This window comes from Rana temporaria, chromosome 11, assembly GCF_905171775.1.
Source record: "Rana temporaria chromosome 11, aRanTem1.1, whole genome shotgun sequence".
Lineage (NCBI taxonomy): Eukaryota > Metazoa > Chordata > Amphibia > Anura > Ranidae > Rana > Rana temporaria.
In genome coordinates, this window is record NC_053499.1 from 36,052,080 (window position 1) to 36,071,871 (window position 19,792).

Consider the following 19,792-nt stretch of genomic DNA (forward strand, 5'->3'; position numbering starts at 1 on the left):
CCCTTATATAAGTCGACAGTGTAGTGCCCATTTACAGTCGAAAAGTGCCCCTATTGGTAGTGAAAATTAAATTGCCCATATAAATTGATGGTCCATATACTGTAAAAGTGCCCCCTGACACTGAAAGTCAGAGGAAACATTTTCCTTACATTGGTGGTCAGAAGGATAGGTGCCTTCCTACAGTGGAAATGATGACCCTTTTTTTGGTAGTCGTTGAAAGGAATGCTCAGTTAAGCCTCGTACACATGATCGGATTTTCCGCAGACAAAGCATCGGACTTTTGTCTGAAGAGCGTTCGCCAGGAATTTGTCTTGCATACAAACGGCAAAGAATTATCGGCCAACAAACACGAACGTAGTGACGTACTAGCCGTACCAGGTGTTTTTTCAGCTCTTTAGTGCCACCCTTTGGGCACCTTCTGCTAATGCTGTGTTTGGTGAGCATTGCTTCCGAGCATGCGTGTTTGTACTTTGGACTTTTGTCTGACGGAAAATCCGACAACAGTCCATTGTCCACAGAAAATGTTAAAGCCTGCCATCCAACATTTGTCCGCGGAAAATCAGACAACAATTGTCCGATGGAGCGTACAAACGGTCAGATTTTTGGCCAAAAGGCTGTCAACACACAATTCCTGTCGGAAAATCCATTTGTGTGTAGGAGGCTTTACATTGCTCATGGAACCACTGAAGATGTATGAGCATTATGTATAAGCAAACCCCCCCACAAAAAATAATTGAGCACTAATCTGCTTGCTTATCCTCTGAGCATAAATTCTCCCTACTCCCAAAACAAATCCGCTTCCCCTGCTGAAATCGCCCCAGCACAAATGCCCCCCCCAAAATCACCACTTCTAGCACAAATCTTCTAATGTTCAAATCCCTTAAAATGTCCTCTTTGAGTACACATCTTATCCCCCTGCCCCTCTCCAAATACTCCCCTTCTCCTTCCTAGCTCAAACCCCCCACCCCCCAAATAATTTCCCCTCTTAGAACGATTCCCCCTCTGCAATATCACCTCTTCTAGCACAAGCCCCCCCTTCAAATCTCCCCTCCTGCACCCATCCTCTTCTCCCACCCCCCTCCAAGCACAAATCTCCCTAAATCACCACTTCTAGTACCCCCAAATTTCCACTCCTAGAACAATTCTTACCCCCTGCTTCCCCCCAAATCCCCCCTCTCAACATATATCCCTTCTGCCAATTCATTGTGGTGCCCCCATCACATGATACCACAGTGCCCATGGCAGCTTCCCCTTCTGCCCACTCCTTGTCCCGGTCCTGCATGGAACCCTTAGCAATCTCTGGAAGAACCCCAGGGTTCTACAAAAAACTGGCTGAGAAAGTTTGATCTAGACAGTGGAGGCCAACTGCTTGTTACGCTATGATGAAAAATCTACTTTAGCCCAGGTTCACACTGAGCTGCGGGAATGAAGCCGTGTGAGTTCAGCTGAACTTGCACGATTTCACTCCCACTTGTCAGTCCCGATTTCGGACGCGATTTCAGAGACCTGCACAGATGTCAATGTAAATCGCAGCCCGCAATCGCAAAAAGTAGTACAGAAACTACTTTTTTAAATCTGTGCAGCGCCGCAGATGCCGCGTTGCACCAATTAGGATGGTGCAATTGACGGAAAATGCCATTGATTAGACATGCGATTTGACATGTCAAATCGCATGTCAAATCGTACCAATATGAACCAGGTCTTACACTAATTTTATTAAGGATTGACAAGGGATGGATAATCAGTATGCCGCAAGCCTGCATATGCAAAAGCAATATATATTTGTTTCAAATTATCTACAGCTACAAATCAGGAGAGTAATATTTAACTAAAAAAAAAAAAGTGAAAGATAGAAAACTGCTGTAAAACAATCAAGCAATACTATTGGCTTGTTGTCAGTCATGGGTCTCACCTGAGAACCTGTGAAAACACAATTTATAGTCTGAAAACAACTCAATGCATCTTTTTGCACTTTGGGGCTGCTTCGGCTGTGTACACAATATACAATATCTACCAAACCTCTTATGCTACCAGTTTATATTGATTGAAATCCGCATTTACTAAATGGATGCAATATAGAAGCTGTACATGTTTAAATACCTGGAAAAGAAAGAAACAAGGCAGACAAGATGACAATGTTTGAAGAACCTCCAATAAGTAACTTTTCGGTGTGGGACTATGTTGTGTTTGCAGCTCTCTTAGTTGTTTCGGCAAGCATTGGAGTCTTCTTTGCAATTAAAGAAAGGAGAAACAAGACATCCAATGAATTCTTGGTGGGTGGGAGACAGATGACCTGTGGACCTGTGGCTCTGTCACTAACTGCTAGTTTTATGTCTGCAATTACCGTTCTGGGGGCTCCAGCAGAAGTTGTCCGCTTTGGAGCACACTACCTCTGGTTCCTTATTGCCTATACCTGTGTGATCATAATTTCTGCCGAACTCTTTATACCAGTATTCTACCGGTCTGGGATTACTAGCACTTATGAAGTAAGTAGCAAGCAAATAAACTTGATTCATCAAAATGAAAATCTGTACGATAGACCCTAACTGAGGCACCTTCTAGTGTGGTTTACAAACTATTGTCTTTAATTGATGTAGTTGAGAAAGTTGACTTAATTTAGATGAAACCAGAGTGGAAGTGGCCAGGAAGTGGAGCCCACCCCCTGGTTACTCGTCTATTTAGAAGGTCAATGGGCTAATGGGATCCACTGAGGAGCAAATATTACATTTACACAATAGAGCATTAACGTCCTATCCATTTTAACAACATTACACAAATACTACCGGCTTTTTTTTTTATATATATATATTGCATGTGAACTATTTTAAGACACTAGTCGAACTAAATTCTAATTGTCTATGGATGAGTCGTTTCTAAATTAATGACCTGGAACAAGCATGCATATTAGAGAGTCAGAATGAAGTATGAACTCCTGATGTGCATGCTTGCTTGGGCCAATGCCACTCAAAGTTTTGAAGGCATTGGATTATTTATCATGATGGCCAAGCCATTTGTATCATCCAGGGAGCTCTAAGGCCCCGTACACATGTCCGAGAAACTCGACGAGCAAAACACATCGTTTTGCTCGTCGAGTTCCTTGTGAAGCCGCCGAGGATCTCGACGAGCCAAGTTTCCCCATTGACTAACGAGGAAATAGAGAACATGTTCTCTATTTGGCCCGACAAGATCCTCATCGGTTTCTTCGGCCGAAAGTGTACACACGGCCGGGTTTCTCGACAGAATACGGCTCCGATTGAGTTTCTGGCTGAATTCTGCTGAGAAACTTGGTCGTGTGTACGGGGCCTTAGAGGCTTTTGGAAGAACTCTGGGCAAATAGATTTTTTTCTAGTACCCTCTATCTTTGGTAACTACATACTATATATTTGGGATTGGCTGGCCCGGCTCCCCACGTCACTTCCGGTGCGACAACGGCACGCTGCGTTCCAAGCTGACACGAACGCCGCCTGGAGCGGCGCATCCTGGCTCCCTGCTTCCCTGTGGGTTGTTTGAGGCTTCTGAGGTACTGGACCCCCGGAACATCCACCGTTCCATTTACATCTAGCGGCCCCACGCTCCTGTGAATGCGCATCGGGACCCAGGATTTGCTGGCCACCTCAGTGACATCGGGCCTGCAATTACCATCTACATGCCCATTTTACTTATGATGCTTGTGAGTAGTCACTTGGCTGTTTGTTATATGTTATTCCTTTATTAAATGTTATGCTTACTGCACTTAGATTGGCGCTTCTCTTTCTTCTTTTACAAATATTTTCCAGAGCTTGCTTCTGCTTCAGGGTTGCTGCTGCTAGTGCATGTCTATATAAAAAATTTTGGAATATTAATTGGACTCTCATTGGACTATTGACCAAACCCTCTGTATCTTTTATGGACCTTATGCTATTATACCATTGATCATTATTATATGCTCTGATAATCGTGCGGCATCTACCACATTTTCTTACATTGAACTCCTGATGTGCATGGTTGCTTGGGCCAATGGCATTTAAAGTTTTTAAGGCATTGGATTATTTATCATGATGGCCAAGCCATTTGTATTTTCTGTTGTTTCCTTTCCAACACATCTGTTTTTTTGTTTTTAGAAATTATTTTTATTATTTTTCTTATGCTGTGTACACACGATCGGAATTTCCGAAGGTAAAACGCCTGATGGACTTTTTCCATCGGATTTTCCGATCATGTGTAGTCCCATTTGAGTTTTTTCATCAGAAATTCAGATGAAATTCAGATGAATTCCATCGGAGTTTAGATATAGAACATGTTCTATTTTTTTCCAATGGAATTCCGTTGGTGTGATTTGGCCGGACAAAAGCCTGATCACGTGTACATGGCATTACAGTCAATAGCATAGTTATCTAGATATGAATGTCTACAGAATACATGTATAGAATAGGTAAATTGACCTCACCTGACCTGACGTTACCTTACAGTTGGATATTTGCTTTACTACATACAATAACAAAAATACCTGAAATTCAGATGAAAATGCATTCGGATGAAAACGAATGCACATGTCTAATGACCATTTTTAGAAGAAAATTAACATAAATGAACAAGAGTAACATTTTGCTATATTTGATTGAAAATACTTTTCTTTAAGTTCTGTAGAGGACACTTCTCTAAAGGGTGATCCCCTCTTAGATAGTTGTCACCAGAACAAGTATCCGCGTGGGAAGATTCCACCTTTATTGCTGTTCTAGTGACAACTCGGGAAGTTGTTTCCCCTCACTTACAGTGACAGTGGTCATCAGGAAACATAGAGGGGAATCTTCATAATGAGGATAAAGGCAGCAATTACACTTTACAAAAACTGCTACAAAAAAGTTATGGCTTCAGATACACTTTAGGTAATGTGTCAACAGACTTTGGGCTCGTATAGATGGTATCAGTTTGACAATTGTTTGACAGATCTTACACTATTTTTATTAACCACTTAAGGACTGCCTCCTGCAGATATATTTGGCAGAATGGCACGGCTGAGCACAAGCACGTACCTGTATGTCCTCTTTAAGTGCCCAGTCGCGGGTCGCAGGCGTGCGCCCGCGACCCGGTCCGAAGCTCCGTGATCGCAGGACCCGCGGACCCAATCACCGCTGGAGTCCCGCGATCGGTCCCCGGAGCTGAAGAACGGGGAGCGTTGTGTGTAAACACAGCTTCCCCGTTCTTCACTGGGGCACTGTCATCGATCGTGTGTTCCCTGTTATAGGGAAACGCGATCAATGATATCACATGTCCAGCCCCGCCCCCCTACTGTTAGAAACACAGATGAGCTCACACTTAACCCCTTCAGCCCCCTAGTGGTTAACTCCCAAACTGCAATTGTAATTTTCACAGTAAACAATGCATTTTTAATGCATTTTTTGCTGTGAAAATTGCAATGGTCCCAAAATGTGTCAAAATTGTCCGATGTGTCCGCCATAATGTCACAGTCACAAAAAAAATGCTGATCGCCGCCATTAGTAGTAAAAAAAAAAATAATAATAAAAATGCAATAAAATTATCCCCTATTTTGTAAACACTATAAAATTTGCGCAAACCAATTGATAATTGCTTATTGCGATTTATTTTAACAAAAATAGGTAGAAGAATACGTATCGGCCTAAACTGAGGGAAAAAAATTATATATTTTTGGGGGATATTTATTATAGCAAAAAGTATAAAATATTTTTTTCAAAATTGTCGCTCTATTTTTGTTTATAGCGCAAAAAATAAAAAACCGCAGAGGTGATCAAATACCACCAAAAGAAAGCTCTATTTGTGGGAAAAAAAGGACGCTAATTTTGTTTGGGAGCCACTTCGCACAACCGCGCAATTGTCAGTTAAAGCGACTCAGTGCCGAATCGCAAAAACTAGCCAGGTCCTTTACCTGCCTAAAGGTCCGGGTCTTAAGTGGTTAAGGATTGACAAGGGATGGATAATCAGTATCCCGTAAGCCTGCATATGCAAAAGCAATATATATTTGTTTCAAATTATCTACAGCTACAAATCAGGTTTTCTGAAACTTTAGTGCTGAACTGATAATATTTACTCATCTGAGTAATATTTAACTAAAAAAAAAGTGAAAGATAGAAAACTGCTGTAAAACAATCAAGCAATACTATTGGCTTGTTGTCAGTCATGGGTCTCATCTGAGAACCTGTGAAAACACAATTTATAGTCTGATAACAACTCAATAAATCTTTTTGCACTTTGGGGCTGCTTCGGCTGTGTACACAATATACAATATCTACCAAACCTCTTATGCTACCAGTTTATATTGATTGAAATCCACATTTAATAAATGGATGCAATATAGAAGCTGTACATGTTTAAATACCTGGCAAAGAAAGAAACAAGGCAGACAAGATGACAATGTTTGAAGAACCTCCGATAAGTAACTTTTCGGTGTGGGACTATGTTGTGTTTGCAGCTCTCTTAGTTGTTTCGGCAAGCATTGGAGTCTTCTTTGCAATTAAAGAAAGGAGAAACAAGACATCCAATGAATTCTTGGTGGGTGGGAGACAGATGACCTGTGGACCTGTGGCTCTGTCACTAACTGCTAGTTTTATGTCTGCAATTACCGTTCTGGGGACTCCAGCAGAAGTTGTCCGCTTTGGAGCATACTACCTTTGGTTCCTTATTGCCTATACCTGTGTGATCATAATTTCTGCCGAACTCTTTATACCAATATTCTACCGGTCTGGGATTACTAGCACTTATGAAGTAAGTAGCAAGCAAATAAACTTGATTCATCAAAATGAAATAGAAAATCTGTACGATAGACCCTAACTGAGGCACCTTCTAGTGTAGTTTACAAACTATTGTCTTTAATTGATGTAGTTGAGAAAGTTGAGTTAATTTAGATGAAACCAGAGTGGAAGTGGCCAGGAAGTGGAGCCCACCCCCTGGTTACTCATCTATTTAGAAGGTCAATGGGCTAATGGGATCCACTGAGGAGCAAATATTACATTTACACAATAGAGCATTAACGTCCTATCCATTTTAACAACATTACACAAATACTACCGGCTTTTTTTTTTTATATATATATTGCATGTGAACTATTTTAAGGCACTAGTCAAACTAAATTCTAATTGTCTATGGATGAGTCGTTTCTAAATTAATGGCCTGGAACAAGCATGCAGATTAGAGAGTCAGAATGAAGTATGAACTCCTGATGTGCATGCTTGCTTGGGCCAATGCCACTCAAAGTTTTGAAGGCATTGGATTATTTATCATGATGGCCAAGCCATTTGTATCATCCAGGGAGCTCTAAGGCCCCGTACACACGTCCGAGAAACTCGACGAGCAAAACACATCGTTTTGCTCATCGAGTTCCTAGTGAAGCCGCCGAGGATCTCGGCGAGCCAAGTTTCTCGGCAGAATACGGCTCCGATCGGGTTTCTGGCTGAATTCTTTTTTGTTTAATATGTTTTTATTGAAAGAAAAAGGTACATTCAAATACCACAACAAGGTAAGATACAAGAGAAATATAGCATACAAATAGTATACAGATAAATGCAATCAACATATTATTACAAAGAACCAAAGTAGTTCAAGTCTATATAACATTTTTATCAGAAAAAAAAATAATAATTATATAATAAAAAGAAAATATATAAAATAAGAAATAAATAAAATTAAATGCAGAGTAAGAGAGAGAAAAAGGAGGGAGGGAAAGGAGAGAGATGTAGAGAGAGATATTAGGGGGAGTGGGAGGGGGGGAGGATGAAGCCGGCACACATGGCAATAGTAATGGACAACTGGCAAAATCATTATATTCAGTAAAACCTCAATGAGAGGCCAGGGTCACTACATTTAGTACAAGCAGGGACCCCAAATCAGTGATATGAGGTTTTATGAAGTTTGAGAATCATGAGGGGGTAGGGAAATTATATCTTTATAGTGTTGAGTAGAAATAAATAAGGACCAGGGGGCCCAGGTTTTGGAGTATTGCTCACTAGTGTCTCTGGCAATATGGGTGAGACTAATCTCGGAGATTCTTTGTAACCATGATTTAATGGTGGGGATTGTGGGTTGGCCCCAGAGACGGGGGATAACAGCTTTAGCTGCATTAAGGAGATGTGGGATAAGTGAACGTTTATATTTACCTATGGGTCTTGAAGTGGCATGAAAAAGAACTATCCACGGCTCAAGTGGCAATTTCACTTCGGTGATCTGGTGTATCATGTCTAATATTTCCACCCAGTAAGGCCGAATGGAAGGGCAGAGCCACCAGATGTGGGCATGGGTAGCGTTCTGACCGCAGTTCCTCCAACTGAGTGGAGAGTTATTAGGGAACATGTGATGGAGTTTGACAGGCGTGTAGTGCCATCTAGTTAGAAGCTTGAAGTTAGATTCAGCCATGGAAGAAGCCAAGGAGGAGACATGTGTAAGTTTAAGCACTTTGTCTTTTACTTTATCTGAGATATTAGCTCCCAAGTCTCCCTCCCATTTGGATAAGTATCCCGGGTATAAAGGGTATTGCAAATCATTAAGGGCCCTGTAAAATTGGGAAATACAATGTATAGGGGGGTCCTTATGAAGAAAGACCTGTTCTATGCCATTGAGATCCTGAATACCCCGTAATGGATGTGGAAGAGATCGAATAAAACAACTCAATTGATTGTATCTCCATCTGTCCAAGATTGAGGGTGAACCATGACCCAAAATCTCGGGCAGAGGTCTAAGGCAATTGGTAGAGACAACATGATGTAGGAGGAGAGGTCCACCTGGAGACCAAGCTTGAAAACCTGGGTCAATGGAACCTGGTGCAAAGTAGTTATAAAATACTAATGGGGTTAATGGAGAATCGTATGACCATGTGAATTTCTTATGAAGACCGTCCCATACTTGTAAGGAGATTAGAGTAAGAGGCGAAGTATTAGGGGAAAGAGTTCTAAAAGAGTGTGGAATCAGAGAGAGAGATCAGAATTGCTCAGGGAGTGCTCCAGTTGAACCCATAATTTGGAGGTAGAAGCATACTTCCAGTCCGTTATACGTGAAAGTATGACTGCTTGATAGTACGTTTTAAAATTGGGTAGAGACAGTCCCCCGGAGCATTTGGCCCTAAAAAGAGTCTCTCTGGAAACCCTAGGACGCCCATCTTTCCATATGAAGCGGGTGATCATGGTCTGTAAAAGAGTAAAGAAATCCATAGGAACTTTTATGGGGATCATTTGCAATATAAAGAGAACGCGGGGAAGTATGTTCATCTTGATTATATTAACTTTACCTAACCATGAATGTGAGAAAGAAGACCATTTTCGGAGATCATCTTTAATGGTGTTAAGAAGAGGGATATAATTATGTCTAAAGAGGGAGTGAAGGTGAGGGGTCAGGTAGATGCCAAGGTATTTCATGCGTGCTGGTTCCCAACGAAAAGGAAATAGGGGTTTCAGCTGATCAGCTATCGGTTGGGGAACTGTTATATTTAAAATCTCAGATTTGGAAAGGTTAATCTTAAAATTAGAAAGTGTCTGGAAGGAGGAAAATTCTGACATCAAATTTGGCAAAGAGATACGTGGCTGTTGAATAAAGAATAGGATGTCATCAGCGTAAGCTGCATATTTATTCTGGCTGAATTCTGCCGAGAAACTCGGTCGTGTGTACGGGGCCTTAGAGGCTTTTGGAAGAACTCTGGGCAAATAGATTTCTTTCTAGTACCCTCTATCTTTGGTAACTACATACTATATATTTGGGATTGGCTGGCCCGGCTCCCCACGTCACTTCCGGTGCGACAACGGCACGCTGCGTTCCAAGCTGACACGAACGCCGCCTGGAGTGGCGCATCCTGGCTCCCTGCTTCCCTGTGGGTTGTTTGAGGCTTCTGAGGTACTGGACCGCCAGAACATCCACCGTTCCAGTCACATCTAGCGGCCCCACGCTCCTGTGAATGCGCATCGGGACCCAGGAATTGCTGGCCACCTCAGTGACATCGGGCATGCAATTACCATCTACATGCCCATTTTACTTATGATGCTTGTGAGTAGTCACTTGGCTGTTTGTTATATGTTATTCCTTTATTAAATTGTATGCTTACTGCACTTAGATTGGCGCTTCTCTTTCTTCTTTTACAAATATTTTCCAGAGCTTGCTTCTGCTTCAGGGTTGCTGCTGCTAGTGCATGTATATATAAAAATGTTTGGACTATTAATTAAACTCCTGATGTGCATGGTTGCTTGGGCCAATGGCACTCAAAGTTTTTAAGGCATTGGATTATTTATCATGATGGCCAAGCCATTTGTATTTTCTGTTGTTTCCTTTCCAACACATCTGTTTGTTTTTTTTAAGAAATTATTTTTATTATTTTTCTTATGCTGCGTACACACAATCGGAATTTCCGAAGAAAAAAACGTGATGGACTTTTTCCATCGGATTTTCCGATCATGTGTAGTCCCATTTGAGTTTTTTCATCAGAAATTCAGATGAAATTCAGATGAATTCCATCGGAGTTTAGATATAGAACATGTTCTATTTTTTTCCAATGGAATTCCGTCGGTGTGATTTGGCCGGACAAAAGCCTGATCACGTGTACATGGCATTACAGTCAATAGCATAGTTATCTAGATATGAATGTCTACAGAATACATGTATAGAATAGTTAAATTGACCTCACCTGACCTGACGTTACCTTACAGTTGGATATTTGCTTTACTTCATACAATAACAAAAATACCTGAAATTCAGATGAAAATGCATTCGGATGAAAACGAATGCACATGTCTAATGACCATTTTTAGAAGAAAATTAACATAAATGAACAAGAGTAATATTTTGCTATATTTGATTGAAAATACTTTTCTTTACGTTCTGTAGAGGACACGTCTCTAAAGGGTAATCCCCTCTTAGATAGTTGTCACCAGAACAAGTATCCGCGTGGGAAGATTCCACCTTTATTGCTGTTCTGGTGACAACTCGGGAAGTTGTTTCCCCTCACTTACAGTGACAGTGGTCATCAGGAAACATAGAGGGGGATCTTCCTAATGAGGATAAAGGCAGCAATTACACTTTCCAAAAACTGCTACAAAAAAGTTATGGCTTCAGATACACTTTAGGTAATGTGTCAACAGGCTTTGGGCTTGTATAGATGGTATCAGTTTGACAATTGCTTGAGAATACATTGATGGCTGCTTTTGACCTGCAATTGACATCTTCTGACCTAGGTTTGACCTGGGAATAGTATGGGAATGCAAATGCTACTTGAAACTAACTTGGCACACGTTTTTACTGTATTTAAATGGTCTTTTGTATAGTGCATAAGTACTTTTAATTCCTTGCTAATCATTTGTACATAAAAGAGTTTATGTATAAAACAATTCACTGTGAGAATGCCTGAAGTATTCAAACAGCCATCATGTATACACACTGTATTGTGTCTAATATGTTTATTCTCTCAAGCTTCGTACACACGACCGAGGAACTCGACGGGCGAAACACATCGTTTTCCTCGTCAAGTTCCTTGTTATGCTGTCAAGGAACTCAACAAGGCAAGTTTCTCCATTCCCGTCGAGGAAAAATAAGACATGCTCTCTTTTTGGCTTGACAGGATCCTCGACAGTTTCCTTGTCGAAAAATGTACACACGACCGATTCCTCTGCAAAAAAAAAATCCCAGCAAGTTTCTTGCTGGTTTTTGCAGAGAAACTCGGTCGTGTGTATGAGGCTTAATAGTCAACTCCATCTAGTGACCGTAGGGTCGTACTTTTCTGAAAAACCTCAATCTGGAAAATACTGCATTATGGTCGCTAGATGGAGCTGACGATCATAGGAAAAAAACACATTAGGCATAATACAGAGAATATTTGTGACATAATGGCTGTGGGAATGGTTAAAAGAGAAGTTGAGGATTTTTTTTCCAGAATCATACTTACCTAGGTGGATGCAGCATCTGTCCCCGCCGGCTTTAAGACCGAGTGATCAAAGACAGATGATCACTCGGTTCTCAGAGCTCCGTGAGCAAAGAGCTGGTGACTGTCAGTCACCGGCTCTCTGCACTGCCCCCCACCCCCACTCCCTCACTGAATAGCTGGGCTGTGGAGGGGCCATATGGTCGCAATCTTGCTCCAGCCTGGACCGGCTCTGTGACATCAGCCAAAAGCGGGCTTCAGGGTCACGGGAGTTCAGAATGAACTGCACTTATGTGATCCACAGGAGAAGTACAGCAAAAATAGTTTTGCTGTGCTTCTCCTGTAAGGCATTCACACAGTGAAGTGTTTGATTAATATAATCCATAAACTGACAGAAAAAAGCAACTTCTAATTAAATGTGTTATATTGTTGATTTTGTATAGCCTAATATTTTTCATTAAAGTGGAATTCCAGGCTATACCTAACTAATCTAAAAAAAAAATGCTCCCTCCCCCTACTAACACGAACTAACCTGTATAAGAAATGTGTATCTGCATTGCTTACTTATTTTCAGTCCGCTCTGGTCTGGTCACGTAATCTGGCTCCCCTGTGTCAGTCAGCAGTGGCTACAGGAGAGAGGAGGGAGCACTGTGAATAGGTGGGCCATATGAGGCTATGGAGGACGTCACCACCCCCAGGTGTTTCAGCCATTGCTGAGCGCTGTTTCCTCTCTCCTGTAGCCACTGCTGGATGACACGGGGGCGATTGTGTGACTAGACTATAACACACTGAAAATGGGCAAGTATATACTGTACATCTTTTTTACATAGTTTAGTCAGATTAGGTGTTAGGAGGGGAAGACAGTATTGAGATTAGTTAGATATTGCCTGGAATTCTATTTTAAGTTATAGAGACAGCATTGTATGCAATGCCAAGTTATGTATTTATTTACAGTAACCTAAAATACATTGTCTCTTTTTTGTTTCCTTCAGTACCTGGAATTTCGGTTTAGCAGACCTGTCCGTTATGTTGCTACTATTATGTATATTTTACAAACGGTAAGATTCTCAAACAATGGAGAGAATACAATTCTCAAATCACATGTTATTAAAATGTTATATGTTCACAGTAATCACAAATGCAAGTCCTAAAGAAATAACTAAAGTAACTCAAAGGTTCAGCGTCAATATATTATTATATAGGATTTATATAGCGCCAACAGGTTACTCAACTCTTTACAATATAAAAGGGAGACAGCACAGTTACAATAAAATAAAATACAAGAGGCTTAAGAGGGTTCTGCTCATAAGAGCTTACAATCTAATAGGGTAGGGCAAGTGGTACAGAAGGTTGTAACTGTGGTAAAAGAGCTGATGGAAGTGAAAAAAGATTAGTTGGAGGCATGATAGGCTTCCGTGAGGAGATGAATTTTCAGTGATCGCCTAAAAGGCAGCCAGAGTAGGAGATAGTCGGATAGATTGAGGTAGAGAGTTACATAGGATGGGAGAGGCTCTGGAGAAATCCTGGAGATGGCACGGGAGGAGGAGACAAGGGAGTTTGAGAGACAGAGATCTTCAGAGGAGCGGATGGGACGGTTTGGGTGATATTTGGACATAAGATGGGTGATTTAGCTCAGAGCAGAGTTGTGAATGGCTTTGTATGTTGTTAGTATTTAGAATTTAATTTTCTGGGCAATTGGAAGCCACTGTAGTGATTGGCAGAGAAGGGTGGCAAACACTGAGTGGTTGGTAAGGTAGATGAGTCTGATAGCAGCATTCATGGTAGACTGAAGAGGGAATAGCCTATGGAGAGGTTGGCCTATGAGAAGGGAGTTGCAATAGTCAATGTGGGAGATAACAAGGGAGTGAATGAGTAGCTTAGTGGTTTTATTAGTCAAAATGGGGTGAATTTTAGAGATGTTATAGAGGTGAAGTCTACAAGCTATTGACAACAATTGGATTTTGGGCTAAAAGGACAAAAGTAGAGTTACACTTTAATTACTGTGTATATTTAAATGTTTCAGTAATGTTCAAGATAGCTGGTAACCCTTCTTACACCCGTTTCCCTATTATCTTTTACAGATTCTATACACTGGAGTAGTTGTGTATGCACCAGCTTTGGCCTTAAATCAAGGTACCTCAGTGACATCAGATTCAACTTGTTATATTGCCTTTATAATATAGGATTCTAGTGTGAAGTCTTTTGCATTTATAATAATTAATAATAGAAAATTGATTTACACAGACTTTTCCTCTTTCCTCTATATTTATAAATGCATGATTGTTTTTTTCCACCCTTTACATAGTATAAAAAGTTGGCTACCTTAACAAAAGTGGACTTGACCCACAGAGAAAGCCAGCCTCCCCCCCCCAGCTGTTGTGAGACTACAAGTCCCATAAGACATTGCAAGACCCTGACAATCACAGGCATGACTCCTAGAGGCAGTGGCATGGTTGGATTTGTAGTTTCACCACAGCTGGAGTGCCGAGGTTGCCTACCCCTGGTGTAAGCAGTCTTTCAAGAGGGGATTGTGGTGAAGCAGTGTCAACACTCCAGCCTCACATTGGAACCCGGATGCTTAGGATAAAGCTGTAACCGTATAACTTGAACTTTTAATTATTTGGTATAGTAAAACATTGACATCCTTGGACCTGTCAGCAATATTGTTAAGGTAGTTACCCATTTATTTTATACATTTTATACATTTATTTTATACTTCTTAACATTTTGTTTTTAGTTTTTTAAATCAAATTCTGGTGGTAAATAAATAGCATGTGATCAGAATTTTGTTTAAATGTGTGCTGTGACATAGTAATGTAATAAAGTATATCATATGGTAATTCAATTGTACCAATATACCTTGCCATTATCTCAGGTTTCCTGGAATCGGTTAAGAATACAGTGTTTTATGCAAACCATGTCAACATTGTAAATGCATAACAAGTGCCATTTATTGTAGAGAAACGATACTGTTATTACATGGAATATGTAGTTAAGTGTACAAAACAGGAAAAATACAGTTTCCACACTTGTCAACAGATTTACCAATGTTTACCGGGGACAGGAGGTTACATTGACATTAATAAGCATTCATGATATGTAAAGAGTAGCCATTGCCTTATTAATTTTTCTAAAGTGTAATTCCAAAACTATTTTTTTTTATGTAGATCAGGATCGTTTTTTTTTTTTTTATTTAGAATATTATTATTTTTTTTAGATTGGATTATGGAATGATCAGAACCTTGTTGACTTCTTGTTTTGCTGTTCCTTTGAAAATACTTTACTTTCTGACCCAGGCAGTTGTCTATTGGACTACAGGAAGTTGGGAATCTTTTTAAGCCTAGGTTCACACTGATGCGGGTTTGAAATCGTGCGAGTACACCTGAACTTGCACGTTTTCAAACCTGCATGTCAGTCTGACATTGGGAGCAATTGAATTCCGCCGGGTGATTTACGCTACGCCGCCGCAACTTTACAGGCAAGTGCTTTGTGAATAAAGCACTTGCCTGATAAACTTGCGGCGGCGAAACGTAAATCAAATGTGTTACGCCCGCCCACAAATACGCCCATCTACATGAATCTGACCCAAAGTGTTTACAAAATAGGGGATAGTTATATTAAAAACATTTTTTACTACTAATGGCGTCGATCAAAGAAGAATGGAGGAAACTGCTTAAAAATAGGTGTGCCACGTGTGATGCAATTGCCTATATGCTTCAGTCTAATGCTCTCCCTGCTAACTTAATGCTGTTGGTTACAGGTAACAGGTGTTTTATGTGTGATTCATCTCTCTCTGTAAGGACTGTTCATATGTTAAATAAGGCTAGCTTTTGAAAGGCCTTTAATTGTGTGATAACCCTGTCCACAACCTAGTGATTCTCAGAGGTGTTAATAGGTGTCAAACTGGAAGCAGACGAAACGTCTGCTTAGGAAACTCAAGTGTGTGAAGGTGGTTTGTTGTGTAAGGAATGTGCAGTGATTAGACATGATAATTGTCGGTCGGTGCCGACCTGTCTGGAATGTTTTAGTAATTAGCCTTAGTGTGTGATTGGGTTGGGTGGAGATTTCATTGTTGCTTCAATGTCTTGGACTGTATAAAAAGCTGAGAAGAAAAACCATTAAAGTCTGTCTTGTTCCAGCAGTAAGCTTGTCTCATGTGTGGCTTTCTGGGCGATTCCAGGGATATCCCTCCTCGTGGAATATTGGGGTGATTGTCGTTATGGGAAGAAGGGAACGTTGACGGGGATATCATACCGATACCGTCACAATTGGTTGGTAGCAGTGGGATTTTTCCCTTCTATTCCCCTTCACACCCGGATTCCAAGCAGACACTGGAAGAACTACTGGAAGTTCGTGGAAGGATCGCTAGCAACAAAACCAAGCGGGTCATCATAGCAGAATTAATGGAGCTAGACCAGGAGGACGGGATTGCAGCAACGCCAGCAGTACAAGAGATGGAGACACCAGTGATTCAGGAGGAGGAATCGCCAGCCAACAAGCTAATGAGAGAGAAGCTAGCGTGGTTCGGCCCGAACCCAACGCCAGATGTGGTTCTGAAAGTGATGGACCTGTTAGCGGAGGAGGCTAAAGAAATAAGGGACGCAGAACTCCAGAAGGATAAACAAATAAGGGACGCAGAGCTACAGTTAAAACTGGCAGCAGTCCAACAAGCAGCCGCACCTTCTCCAAACAGTGAGTACAGCACAGCAGACGCAAGGAAGATTCCGTTTAGCGCTTTTAAAGCTTTTGATGAAAAGGACTGTGAAATTGATAACTACCTGGCGGACTTTGAGCGACAATGTAACCTGCACCGAATAGCTAGAGGAGAGTGGGTTGCAATATTGTCAGGCAAACTGTCAGGCAAAGCTTCTGATGCTTTCCGGACCGTGCCAGATCAGGATATCCATAGCTACGCCCGGGTTAAAGAAGCGCTCCTGGCTCGTTATGCAGTAACCCCAGAGTCCCACCGACAGAAGTTCAGGGACTCACGCAAAACCACGAAAGACTCTTACGCAGAATGGGCATGCCAGCTGTCCCTGTCGGCCTCTAACTGGGTTAACAGCAGCCAGGCCACCACCGCAGAGGACATTTTGCAACTAATGCTCCTGGAGCAATTTTACAATCACATCCAGACGGACGTCAAAGATTGGGTGAGAGATCGCAGGCCCATGACTCTACCAGAGGCCGCGAAGTTGGCGGATGAATATGCGGATACTCGCAAGACAAACCTGGTCTCACCCCTGGTACAACCTCCACAACCAACGGCGCCCTCACACCCACCAGCCGCTAGATACCAACCGCCTAACAGACCGATGACATCTAGCCCTCGCTACCCACGCCAGGAGGACAACGAACAACGCTGCTTCCGGTGCAAACAGTTGGGTCACTTCAAGCAGAATTGCCCCATGAACGACAACACCAGGTCAAATTGGTCTCAACCTGGGTACCGCCCACCAGCAGCAGCCCATTGTGTAGACTCGGCTTGGGATCTCCAGGAGCTGGGTCCGGAAGAACCATTGGGCACCCCTTACGAAGCCCTCATGGTACAATCTGTTATTACGGACAACAGGGAACACCATTGTCAGCTGGTCATGGGCGACCGCCATGAGCCGGAGGGGCCTTGGAGGGAGCTGGGCAGAAAGAGGCACCGCCAGCTACCCTCCAAGAAGAAGAGGTCCTGGAAGTCATATAACCAGCGGACCTGGGAGGAGAAGAAGCGACTGGAGGAGATGGAATCGCAGCGGGCGCCCCAGATGCGGGCCGAGATGTTCGCCAAGGGCCCACCGGTGGCCCCTTACACCACCACCCAGTTCCTGATGATGAAGGACCACGTGGAGAGCCTGCAGGACATGAGCAAGCAGGATCTGATCCGTGAGTACATAGAGCTGGAGGAGTGCATAAGCCGCATGGAGGAGGAGAACAACCACCTGAGGTCACAGCGGGCTGACCCCCCCAGGCTCCATGAACTGGAGATGGAGCTGGAGAAGCTCAAAGAGGAGAACCGGCGGCTGCGGAGGGAGCAGGGGGTGGCTGACCTTATGGGGCTCTGAGTCCCCTCTCCCCCCCCCCCCCCCCCCGGACTCTGAGCACCAGTGCTACAGCATTTCAACAAATATAACTTTTTCTTTTTATGAATCTCCTGTGATTGTCACTTCAGAGCCATAACCTGCCCCCTCCCATAGGGGGACACCTAGACGGCGGCGCACAGACCCATTCGCTGTCTTCACACTGACTTCTGGTGACTTTGCAGATCGCACAAAGACTTGGGGACTGACCGACGTGTGATCTGAAGACCCGGTGGCATACCTGAGTCTGAAGCAGTTGCCAAGGGAGGTCAGTCACGCCAAACGGAGTTAACCTCGGACTAAAAGCTCTGAACCCGTCAACCCTACTGGACCAGGGAAGGTCCAACCGGGTTTGCCGGAGCAGGGAGAAAAGGGGGGGCCATTGTGATGCAATTGCCTATATGCTTCAGTCTAATGCTCTCCCTGCTAACTTAATGCTGTTGGTTACAGGTAACAGGTGTTTTATGTGTGATTCATCTCTCTCTGTAAGGACTGTTCATATGTTAAATAAGGCTAGCTTTTGAAAGGCCTTTAATTGTGTGATAACCCTGTCCACAACCTAGTGATTCTCAGAGGTGTTAATAGGTGTCAAACTGGAAGCAGACGAAACGTCTGCTTAGGAAACTCAAGTGTGTGAAGGTGGTTTGTTGTGTAAGGAATGTGCAGTGATTAGACATGATAATTGTCGGTCGGTGCCGACCTGTCTGGAATGTTTTAGTAATTAGCCTTAGTGTGTGATTGGGTTGGGTGGAGATTTCATTGTTGCTTCAATGTCTTGGACTGTATAAAAAGCTGAGAAGAAAAACCATTAAAGTCTGTCTTGTTCCAGCAGTAAGCTTGTCTCATGTGTGGCTTTCTGGGCGATTCCAGGGATATCCCTCCTCGTGGAATATTGGGGTGATTGTCGTTATGGGAAGAAGGGAACGTTGACGGGGATATCATACCGATACCGTCACACCACGCTTGTAGCATCTGACGCTGTAATTGGTGCCAAAGATGTTTCAACAAAGTATTGAATTTTTTTTTTCATGTTGTCATTATGGGGTATTGTTTGTAGAATTTCAAGAAAAATTATGAATTTAATCCATTTTGGAATAAGGCTGTAACATAACAAAATGTGAAAAAAGTGAAGCGCTGTGAATACTTTCCGGATGCACTGTATGTACTACATCACCCCGATGGCCACACCCCCGAAAACAGCGGTCATTGGAGGCCAAATTGACATGGGCAAAAGTGACTGTGTTAAATGAGCATTTGGCCACAGAAGACTAGGCCCCACTCCAGTCAGCTAAGTATCTTAGCTGTCAAGTCTCGTTCCCACTGAGTTACATAGGTGAGAGGAGGGGAGGAGGGACGGTTATTCAAAGAAGCATAGAGGGCTGAGATGAGGCTCAAGCATCCCAGAGAGTGCTGGCAGATGTGTTCAAAAGTAGTTTTTTTGAGTGAATATGTTGCTATTCTGCACAGTGAGGCGAGCCAATGATGAAGTTGGTGGTAGCATAAGAATTCTGTCTCTGGAGATGTCATAGGACTCCCGCAAGAAAATGTTGGATCTGTGAACCCATTAGCAACCCACCATAAAAATACCTGAGGCCTCGTACACACGACCGTTTTCCTCAACAGAATCCATCCAGAAACTTGGTGGCAGAGCTTTTTTGCCGAGGAAAACGGTCGTGTGTATGTTTTTCATCGAGGAAACTGTCGAGGAACTAGACGAGGAAAAAAGAGAACAAGTTCTCTTTTTCTTCGACGGGAGTCTCTATTTCCTCGTCGTGTTCCTCATCGGGCTGGTTTTCGACGAGAAACACGTTCGTGTGTATGCTTAGAAACCTGCGCATGCTCAGAATAGAGTATGAGACGGGAGCGCACCTTCGGTAAAAGT

The 19,792-nt window shown here is 42.6% G+C and overlaps 1 protein-coding gene across 3 annotated transcripts in view; it reads left to right on the top strand.

Moving 5' to 3' along the window:
- SLC5A12 (solute carrier family 5 member 12) overlaps positions 1-19,792 on the top strand; it is a 64,862-nt gene that overhangs the window by 4,896 nt on the left and 40,174 nt on the right. The window contains exons 1-3 of one of the 3 annotated variants that reach the window (XM_040328356.1): positions 1,928-2,486; positions 12,838-12,903; positions 13,927-13,978. In XM_040328356.1, coding sequence (XP_040184290.1) covers positions 2,130-2,486; positions 12,838-12,903; positions 13,927-13,978 — 475 coding nt within the window. In that variant the 5' untranslated portion in view covers positions 1,928-2,129. Of the gene's footprint in view, positions 1-1,927; positions 2,487-6,174; positions 6,721-12,837; positions 12,904-13,926; positions 13,979-19,792 lie in introns of those variants that run through there. The other 2 variants (XM_040328353.1, XM_040328355.1) reach the window with 2 other exon arrangements.